Here is an 11,135-nt window from a genome sequence, read left to right on the forward strand (position 1 = left end):
TCTAAGCCACGTCGTCCTGAAGCTGCTTGGAAAAAATAAAAAATGTCTGTAAGGATGAAACCGTCTTTAATCTGTTTTATTGTGACTCACGCATGTTGAAATGTTTGCAACACGGGAAGTCTGCAACAAAGGGAGGCTTGACGACCTGGCCTTGTAAATGTGGAGATAATGTATGAAAACACCAGTGAAGGAAGCAGGCCGGCCTGTTTGAGACCCAGTAGGATGAAGGATTGTCCTGAATGAAGGTCCGACTTGAAGCTCATGGCCTCTTTTTTAACCCCTGCTGCTAAAAACTGCATTCCAAAAACCAGAGACGAGCTCAGACTGATCAACACTTTAAAGATGGAAAACTGCAATAAAAAATAAGACGCCACCAAACTTTAAAGACAGGATTCAATGTTTTATTATTTTTCTCTTGGTAATAAATGTACACTGACTGTAAGACATGTCAGAGTTAGGAAGTATGTAGGATGCCTTAAAAAAACATCTTTAAGAGCAGATGAACATAAATACCATCGCTTCAGCTGGTTTGAGGCTTACTTGGGTTGATGACATCACAAGAGGCACCAAAGAGCTGATTGGCATTTATTTTTTGTGTGCGAGCGACTTTTTACAGATTTTAAAACATTTGAGTTATTCATTAACACCAGTACAAGTTTCCCAAGATTGGAGAGATTTTTCTTTTTACCCAGGAACGTCTGACGGTGCTGAGGCCAATGTAGATTTACACCAAAAAGTTCAGAATGTTTTCATTTCAGAAATGTTCTAGAAAAAAAAAAAAACTCTGAAATTTTTTTGAATTTGTGACAAAAAACAGTTAATAGATTGAATCTGTTGCTAAAATGATTTTAATGTTTGTGCTACAATCACCTGACTGTTTGATGGGCCAGGTTTTACTTTGGCCTCATCTACTCTAGAAACAAAGTTGACAAAAGCAACACTGGAGTCCATAAAGTACAGAAGAGCAGAGCTCAGTGCAGCAGTTTATTCTAAAGAGATAAAAATAAAGTTTTTTCTCCTGAACCGAGTCAATCAACACCCCGCCTTTGTTGGGAAAGTCCTGGATCGGTTCCTGCACATGTGCTTTTGTTTTAATGACCCCATCCTGGAAACCCACCAAGAATCCTCTGGTGTGTAATGCTGGAACGCATCCATGGAGGCTTTCTTCATACTTTCCAAGTCGAATCGTATTCATGTCGCCAACATCTGAACGCTTTTAGGGATCAGAAACGGGTCGCTAACGTCTGACGTTTCCTTCGCTGCAGAGGATACAGATCGTGAGCGCGACGGATCCAGACGAGCCGCTGGGGGGACATCGCTTCATCTTCAGTCTGGCTCCGGAGGCCGTCGGGAAGGCCAACTTCTCCGTTCGTGACAACAAAGGTCAGGTCACAACCTCTGGGTCTGAGGAGGAGGTGGAGGCCCACACCTTCGATTCAGTTCATCGACAGTTTCATGACGAGAGTCGCCTCAGAACACATTGCAAAAGAACCTTTTGTTACATTCTTGTACTTTCATTTGTGTTTCTATTTCTTCTAAAAATGGTCCAAGCACTTAAAAAATCATGTTTTCTGACATGAAGTTAATATTTTTTAGTGTCTGGAAAATGAACCGTTTAAAAAACCTCTGAAAAGTTGAATGACATCCTACAGGCACAGCGCCGTTACCTAGCAACCCCAGCTGAGCTCCAGCACATTTCTATCAGCTGGTTTTACTGCTGTACAATGGCTGCTGGAAAAGACGAGTGTTCATCCAGAAACCACTTGCTGCATTCTTGTTGGTTGTGCAGGAGGCCCCACTTCTGCTTTTCAAAGATGTTCGGTTATATAGTTGTGCATCCGTTTGCAGCCATTTTCACGTGCGAGTGTAAACGTTCAGTTGGGGGGCGTGGCCAGCAGCAGATTACTTGGATTTAAAGTGACAGGACTCCTAAAAACGGCTCGTTCTGAAAGGTCCGACGGCGTGTTATGATTATAAACTTCTAAAATTTCTGTTACGAAAGTCGAAAATGTTCCACTCTTAAGATTCAGAAACGTCCAAGATTTTTCTAGAAAATTTCTAGATTTCTTGTGAGTTTTTGACTTTTTTTGCTCTACATTGGGCCCCAACTTGCTCTCGTAGAAAGACAACAAATGTAGCAGACAAGCTAATCTGTTTAGCTAACATTAATGGCATTTCCCATGGAATCCCACCAACATCCTCTGGACTGTCAGCAGTGTGATGCTCTGCAGCAGGTTCTGAACCTGTGGGCCGTTTGTCTCCAGACAACACGGCCTGGATCCTGACCAGGAGGAACAGCTACAACAGCCTCCAGAGGAGCGTGTACCACGTCCCGGTGGTGATCACGGACGGGGAGTTCCCGGTGCAGAGCAGCACCAACACGCTCACCATCCGGGTGTGCACCTGCGACCGCGAGGGCAACATGAAGCTGTGCAACCCGGAGGCGCTGACGGCGAGGGCGGGGCTCAGCACCGGCGCCCTGGTGGCCATCTTGCTCTGCGTCGTCATCCTGCTCAGTGAGTTGATGAGGAATCCGAGCCCGGCAGGTGTTTCAGAGGCGGTTTCATATTTCACTTCTTAATTTGAAGCGTCTCCTCTGGTGGGTGGATTATTGTGTCAGGAACAACAGCTGCCGTCATAATTTAGTTTGAGCCGACTGTGACCAACGTTAATAAATAAAAAGATTAATTAAAATCCTGAGCTTCAGAAGGATGTTTAAGTCTACAGCGCAAAAGCAAAAAATCTTACCTAGAGAAATAGTTTACTGGTCTGAGAGGATCATTGAGGACGGTTTCAAAACTACGGGAACAATTTATCATGGCACCTGCTGAAAAACACTGATTTGAACCTTGACCTCAAACTGAATTATTTTCTACTCGGCTGATTCGCTGTCAAAGAAGCAGATATTACACTGCAAAAACACAAATGTAGCTTCTACTGCAAATATCTTAAATTATTCAGCACATCAGTAACTCCTTAATATTAATAATAAAGTTCTAGTTCCACTGGCTGATTATTTCACTTATGGGGAAAATGTTTTGTTGTAAGATAAATAAGTGAAACTGGAACATATTCATCAACATTAATTAACTCTTGAAGCTCAGATCTCGATGAAAAGTCAGTTTGTCTTATTTAAAGAGTATTAAGACACTTGAAACTAAACCAAAAATAACTTGTAAGTAGCTTTTCAGCAAGAAATAGGAGTTTAAGTCAATAATTCCTTCACATTGATGAAAAAATACCAGTTTCATTGGCTGATTATTTCACATTTCACCAGTGGAACTGGCACTTTCAATATTATTGACTTAAAACAAGTTTTTATATGTTGCTAAAAGTTACTTGAGTGAAAATATTTGAAGTAGAAATCCTTGGTGAGGTTGTGTTTTTACAGTGTAAGACGATGTAGACGGAATTGGGCTTTGATTGAACCCAAAGAATCCAGCTCCACATGGTTCCTTCATGTAGCTACGGTGGCCCTGAGTGGACACAATGCATGATGCAGTGGGAAACATTCCCTGTGGAGGGTCAGCGGCCTTCACAGCCACGTCTGACTTGTGGTGTGTGTTTGTGCCGCAGTGATCGTGGTTCTGTTCGCCGCCCTGAGGCGCCAGAGGAAGAAGGAGCCTCTGATCATCTCCAAGGAGGACGTCAGGGACAACGTCGTCAGCTACAACGACGAGGGCGGCGGAGAGGAGGACACGCAGGCCTTCGACATCGGCACGCTGCGCAACCCGGAGGCCATCGAGGAGAGCAAGCAGCGGCGGGACATCATCCCCGAGACCTTCTACCCGCCCGTCCGACGGCCCGTGGCGCCGCCGCCGCCGCCCAGCCGGGACAATAACGGCGACGTGAGGGACTTCATCAACCAGCGCCTGCAGGACAACGACAGCGACCCCACGGCGCCGCCGTACGACTCGCTGGCCACCTACGCCTACGAGGGCAACGGCTCGGTGGCGGAGTCGCTCAGCTCGCTGGAGTCGGCGACCACCGAGGGCGACCAGGACTACAACTACCTGAGCGAGTGGGGGCCGCGCTTCAAGAAGCTGGCGGACATGTACGGCGGCGACGACGACAGCGACTCCTAACAAGAACCCGACGCGCGGACGGAAGCGTGGCGTGAAATCCGGACTTTCAGGCGGTTTGGGCCTGTGGAGGCGCGGCCGGCGTCAACGTCGGGATCCCGCGCCGTCCAGCCGGCGGCTTTGTGTGTCCAGTCAGTGTTAGTTGCGTTTTTGCAGGGACGCAGTGAAGACTTTTTCCTTTTCTTTTTTATTTTTCTGTGTGTGTATACAGGGTCCAAACGAGGCCCGAATATATCAACGGATTTTATTTGGTGGTTTTTAATTTTTTCCCGAAGCTGCCTGAGACTTCCGGACTCGACAAGCAGCTTGGCGACCAGCGGATACGCCGACGTGTTTTTCAGTGTTCTGGGACTAAAACATGCTGCATATTGTGATTCTATCTTAGCTTGTGTACGTACGGTAATATGACAGTCTGCTGTACAGTTTCCTTTTCTAGGGATTTTTTCTCTCCCCACTAATTCAGTCTGAGATCAATTCACCTCAGAGATACGGGAGGCAGTAGCTGCGTTTCCATTCATCGTACAGATTGTGCAAATTGTGACTATGGAAATAAATTTACCACTTTCTAAAAAAAAGAGATGGTTTCCAGTTGCTGTGCAGAAAAACTCCAACCACTAGATGGCAGTGAAGTGCTTCTAACACGACCCATGGTTTGCGTACAATGTGCAACAACAGGCATTGATGAAATAAACAGTCCAGGTCTTTTTGGTGGTTTGTTGTTAGATGATTCAAATTGTTTTATATATTTCACGACACAGCAATAGAAACGCTTTTCTTGCAACCAATGATTCATGTGATCAACAACCGGATGTTACTACTGGCAGAAACGACACAGAAAACAGGAAGTAGGAGATTAATGGTGCTGTGTGTTTTTAACGCTTTTCTTAATGGAAACACCACATTTGTGATGGAAACGCAGCTTCTGTCTGCTACACACCCATATAAAGTTAAATGTAAACAGTTTTGAGGTTTTCGTTGTGAGGTGATGGATTATTTCCTCCCAGTAGAGGAACGTTGAAGAACTACCTACACAGATTATTTTAGTTTTAATCTGATCCAATAAGGAAAATGCTGGTCTTGTTAAAACTTCTCGCTGCCTTCACCAGAAATAAAAGACGTTCTGAATCACTTCCCTTTTCATCTTGGTAGAAAGTTTTGGTTATACACAATTAATTGACTGAAAGAGTTACAGCACCATCAACCAGTGACTATTTTCCACCATCTTGATTTGTAAAAATTTAAATCCAGGCATTTTCTTTTAGCTAATTTCTATCATTTTATCCTTCCACTAAACTTTCTGTTAACCTGGCAATGTTTTGTGGCCGTTCTTTTGGTGTATACGCAGATTGAACATTTTAACATGAATAAAGTCTCTCTGGCCTCCAGAACGTCCAAATCAAATACTGGAATTGACATTTTGTACTGAGAAGCAGCAGTCGTGCAACAGAAATGTGCCAAAAAGCAAAGCGGACCAGTATTTTCCTTCCTCGCGCCTCATTACATGCACTGTACCTCGCTGTGGAGCCGGAGCAAACGCTCGGCTTTACCCAGCTGATTTCCTGCGGGACCTCCAGCCTCCTCCATAAAGATGCTTATCGAAGGGGCACCTGACCTTTGAGCGGCGCAGAATTAGGCTTTTAAACCCAGAAGATTGTCCTCGGCTCGGAGAGAAGGTCAGCGCATCGACGAGGACACACGAGAGGTTCGCTTTAAATGTGATTTGGAAAACAAAGGCGAGCGATCCTTAAGCTGCAGTATTAACAGAATTAGTGGAAGACCTTCTGAAGACGAGTAAACAGCTCCGAGTTCGGCCCAGTGTCTGTTTCTGAGGAGAGAAACCACAGCATGCTCTGCCCTCGCTTGAACGAAAGGCCAACCGTTGAAGAGGCTGACATTTGTTAGACATTTGGAACAGAAATAACACAATGGCATAATTGCCAAAGAGCTACTTTCTTCTCCACGTCCTGAATGGTGACGGTTATTAAACATGCTGGCTGATTACAGAGGCTGGAAAACTGAGAGAGGTTACTATGAAATGTTGTTTTGTTTATTAACTTCGGTTTTCAGACTGAAGCAGTGTTGCTATGATTAGCGTTTAATCATCAGCACAGGAAGAAGTCAGAGGCTGTGTAACTGGAGCAGGAGGGTTCATCACACACGGCTAACTGCTAACCCTGGTAACCTAGCAACCAGTGGTGACCAATGACAAGGCGAGTCACAATCTAAAAGGAAATTAAAACAGTACGTGGCGGCCAGGTTTTTTTTTTCCTATAAAATTTGAATTTTACTTTAAAAACCGTTGTAGCCGATTTACCAAACTCTGAAATTTGTTAAAAATTGAGAGAATGAACAAACCAATATAAACCAATAAAGACTCACATTTCTTCAGCTAGAGATGCTATGCTAAAAGCTAGCATGGTTAGCAGCACAATCATTTTCATCCTCAGTAAAGACATTTAGAAGAAAGCTGTATGGTTCATTCTCATAAAATCTAAATGTTTGCTTCTGTCCGATTGTTCGACCATCATGTTCAGACTAAGAACCCACAGAGTTACACCCCTCTTTGCTAGACTCAAGCTAACAATGCTAACAGTTAGCATCTGCAAAGCTGTTGCTTATTGCATTTTTTATTAATGCAAATGATTAGACTCGATACCCAGAAGTTCACAAGGATTTTAACATTTGTCTACCAGCATTTTGAAGCTATTAGCTGCTTACATTTCTCACAGAAAAGCTACAATATGCTAATTCCTGCTCCCTTGAGTTTATTCTAGTCTGGTAAAAAAACAAAACTGAGCTACTACTACAGAGTTCCCAGTTATTTTTATATTTAACATATAAAAGTAGAAAGTTACATTCCCATCCAAGGACGGTAACCATCCACTTCTTTGGCTACTAGCATTTCAAATATTGGCTGCTTTAAAGAAGAAAACGTCACTGTACGTGACCACATCCCACCATCTGTTTTTAAGCTATGATCAAGTAAACCTTCCAGTAGGTTGACCATTAGCATGGAGCCACTTATAAATATGCAAGCTAATAAGCAGCAACACTTTCTTGCTGGAGATTCTGATTACAGTAATAACAGTTAGCATCATTAGCATTAATATTCAGAATTTAGTTCCAACCAACATATGCCTGATAATTATTAGCATTACTAACACGTCAAAGTTGACAAATAAAATTTAAATAGCCTAAACTAACCAATCTTCCGCTTTGGTTACTAGCATTTTGACGCTAATTAAGCTACGCACTTACGCATAACAAAAAACTTACATCTTGCTACCTGTTCCTACTGACTACCTGGCTGTTGGACAGTCCAACAAGTTCATCATTAGCATAGCAAGGCAGCTAAAAATAGCAAAAACCTAACTTGACTCAAGAATCACTGCATTAGCTTCACAATGCTAGCGCGACTAGCTGTATTAAACTTCTACATGCTAATGATTAGCATTGCAAAGCGGCTGAACTATTACACTTTGATTTCATTGTAAAGCATCTTTGAGACGGATTAAAAAGTGCTACATAAGCCTGATGTCATTTAATTTTACAAACTAGCTTCTGCTTTAGCAACTAGCATTTGCAAGCTAACTATATTAGCCAGTAACAGTCATCAGAAAACTCTTCTGAATTACTTATCAAACTTTTTGTCTAGGCTCGTAGAGTGGCTGTCTCGTTATTGTCACCACTGCGGGTTGCTCAATTCTCAGGGCTAGCTAATTATTAGCCAGACAGCTAGCTGGTATCTTCCAGCTCAATTTTGTCCGTTTAGCTGCATCAAGATCTCAAATGGATGTAAACAAAAAGGTGTTTTACTTTACCGTTTCCAATCATGTCACCATTACTGTGTTTTTCTTTTCTTTTCTTCTTTTCGGTGTGAGGCTAACGGTTGGAGACACTGAAGTCCAGATGCAGTAGATCTGTGATAGTAGATGTGCAGACGCGGTGGGCCTCGCCTCTTCTATGCTATAACTCCGTGGGTGGCAACGTGGTTGAGTTTTGTTTATGTAGAAACGATCCGAGAACTAGTGGTAGTGTGCGGGGGCCCGGCGCGACCGGCCATTCATCACTCTGCTTTGTAAACCGTGATATTTTGTACTGAATATTTATATGACATATTAAATATGTTTAAAATGAGGCCGTCTCTGCGAGGTTTTCTGTGAAACTTTAATTTGAAAAATGTGACGGCAGCTGCAGGCGAACTGTGGCGCTCTCAGGTACGTCCGGCTTATCGGCAGTGAATCTCAATATGAAGAGACTCAACTCCACCACAGATAGTCATTAACATGTCTGCCGTTGCTGAATGGCTGGATCCAGAGGCGTCTGAGCGTTAATTAAACAATCTATAATTAAGATCTGTGCGACAGCCAATTGGATCTCAAGAAGTGAGAGGGCAAAAGAAATATTTTGGTTGTAGTGGATGAGTGGCAAACGTGGAACAAAATGGACCATTTTAGCCGTTTCTGTCTCAGAATTACAGATATCAATATCTGTATCGGTCCCAATACTGAAACAAATTATAGAAAAATTATTTTACATTAGCTGTTAAACTAAAATTAAAGTTGTTTTTCCATATTTTGACCCAGCTGGTGAAGCTATTGTGTATTAAAGTGAGCTGTAATCAAATAAATTACAAAATTCATCATATCACTGTATTTTTTTTTAAAAGTTTAAGGTAAATTCTGAACTGTTTTTCTGTACCAGAGAGAAAAAAACAGATTTTCACAGCAGAATTTTAAAGCTTTATTTAAACATCTTCCACCTTATAAAAACTTGTTGTTTCTAGTCGTTAGCTTGTTCTGGTACCTCAGTGCTTCCTGCTGCTGTTTTATTTGCACCTTTCACACATAAAAAGTAGAAAACTGGACATTTGTGGCTTCCTGACTCACCCTGACTCCGTCTACCTTCGCTAGCTCTCGCCTGACTGGCTAACGCTTCTCCGTCACTTCCTGGACGCCGCGGCGGCGTCGTCCGTCTCCTTCTCCTGCCGCTCTCGCTCTCGCCGCATCTCCTTCAGCTCCTGGCGGTACTTCCGCTCGATGAAACGCTTCTGATGAGCCATTTGTGGGAAGTTATCTGGAAAAAGAGAGAGAGAAATGACAGATTACAGATTACAGTTCTTAAATGAGCCGTTTTCGGTCATTTTCTCACATTGATCCGCTTTGTTTGGTTTCAGGCTGATGGCTGGGAAACCTCACGGTTATTCGTGGTTTCCGAACTCTTAAAACATTCGTAGCGTTTCTTTGCATCTTTTTCGTTATTTTGACCGTTTCTAATTTTAAATACATTTTTGCTTGTAATTTCGGAGGCATGTCAGTAGAGTAAAAGAACAAAGTTCATTTCATTTACCTGTAAAAAGTAAAATCAGAGAAACTGAATATTTTATGTGGTCAATGAAAAGCTTGTAGTTGAGAAAATATGAATTGTTGGCAATAAAAACAAATTTAAAACGTGCAAAAATGATTGTTCTCCAGGAAAGTTGATACAAAGCCATCCATCCATCCATCCATCCATCCATCCATCCATCTTCTTGACACCCTTGTCCCTCAGTGGGGTCAGGAGGGTTGCTGGTTCCTCTCCAGCTAACGTTCCGGGCGAGAGGCGGGGTCACCTGGACAGGTCGCCAGTCTGTCGCAGGGCAACACAGAGACACCAGAGACACACAACCATGCACACACACACTCACACCTAGGGGCAATTTGGAGAGGCCAATTAACCTGACAGTCATGTTTTTGGACTGTGGGAGGAAACCGGAGTACCTGGAGAAAACCCACCATGCACAGGGAGAACATGGAGACTCCATGCAGAAAGACTGGGAATCGAACCCAGAACCTTCTTGCTGCAAGGCAACAGCTCTACCAACTGCACCACTGTGCAGCCGATACAAAGTCATGATAAATTAAAAGAGACTCAATAATTTTAATTTGCTTGATTTATCATTTTTCTCTATTTTTTCAAAAGCTGGATGATGAAACTTCAGTCTGGAGTTTTGGTTTCAACCATCCCTTTGTTGAAAGATACATTTTGTAGTTTCTGTTGTTTTCTTTACATATTCTGGATATTTAAAACGTCTTCAAGTTCCAGTGTTTAAATGTTCATTAGAATTTAAAGCTTATTGATATTTAGGAATTTGTTTTTGAATTATTAACATTACTTTAAAATGGTCATCCAGTAAAAAGCCTGGTGGCCTGAAACAGTGACATGTTACCCCACAGTGAACTGATCCGACTGTGACTGAATCTTCAAACCCTTAAAAGATGCATTTAAACTTTTGCACAAAGCTGACGGAACGTTTCCATCTTGGCTTTCGAAAGCGGGAAGAAAAGGCTGCAGATTTGGCGTCACAAACTCGTAGTTTTCCTCAGGAAAGTACTGAAAACCCAGATCTGGGCTCCCCGCCTGCTGCCAACTTGGCCGGAGCCGTTTCCAAGTCCGATACGACACATTAAGCCTGCGAGAGCAGAACCAACAGGAAGCTCTCCTCCGGGTCAGGACGAGGAGCCGCGCTCCCTCCGCATCGCATCGCAGACTCTGAAAACTTGGACCAAAGTTTCCCCAGGCAGATTTTGTCACATGCTCCGGTTCTCATTAGGTGCAGAGAAAACGCGGGGGTGGCATTCTGGAGAGGATGTGCTAAAGGGCTAACTGCAGCAATGATAATTATCAGATGAAGAAGAGGAGAGAAAGCTCAGGAAAAAGAGACAGAAGTCACGGTCAGGCAGGTGAGGAGACTTCCACGCCGTCCTGTGAAATCATCTCTAAAATGTCACATTTTAATGAACGGGAGATTCAGGCCTGGTCTGAGCCGCTTTCTGCATTTTTCAGGGAGTTCGGTGGCTTTTCAGAAGGTCCCAATAAAGCTGGAGCTTCAGTAACATCTGAACGCCGCCTGTTCCATCTCATCATGGAGCCGAAACGTGAGCCGAATCCACATCACTGCGGATCATCATCTGAGAGGTGAAGCTGATAAATAACTCATTTTAGGTCCAGGTGGGAAGAGAGAGAGAGAGAGAGAGAGAGAGAGAGAGAGAGAGAGAGAGAGAGAGAGAGGGG

General features: G+C 43.2%; 2 protein-coding genes across 3 annotated transcripts in view; one reads left to right on the forward strand and one right to left on the reverse strand.

Annotated features, from left to right (window-relative positions):
- The window catches only part of cdh6 (cadherin 6), a 244,375-nt gene extending 239,914 nt beyond the window's left edge, over positions 1-4,461 (forward strand). For both annotated transcript variants that reach the window (XM_008396406.2, XM_008396405.2), the window contains 3 exons: positions 1,266-1,383; positions 2,265-2,516; positions 3,577-4,461. In XM_008396406.2, coding sequence (XP_008394628.1) covers positions 1,266-1,383; positions 2,265-2,516; positions 3,577-4,085 — 879 coding nt within the window. In that variant the 3' untranslated portion in view covers positions 4,086-4,461. The remainder of the gene's footprint in view (positions 1-1,265; positions 1,384-2,264; positions 2,517-3,576) is intronic.
- A 3,260-nt stretch (positions 4,462-7,721) lies between these two features.
- drosha (drosha ribonuclease III) overlaps positions 7,722-11,135 on the reverse strand; it is a 135,040-nt gene continuing 131,626 nt past the window's right edge. The window contains exon 32 of the mRNA XM_008396408.2: positions 7,722-9,158. Within this exon, the coding sequence (XP_008394630.1) occupies positions 9,025-9,158 (134 nt within the window). The 3' untranslated portion in view covers positions 7,722-9,024. The remainder of the gene's footprint in view (positions 9,159-11,135) is intronic.

Source organism: Poecilia reticulata, linkage group LG20, assembly GCF_000633615.1.
Source record: "Poecilia reticulata strain Guanapo linkage group LG20, Guppy_female_1.0+MT, whole genome shotgun sequence".
Lineage (NCBI taxonomy): Eukaryota > Metazoa > Chordata > Actinopteri > Cyprinodontiformes > Poeciliidae > Poecilia > Poecilia reticulata.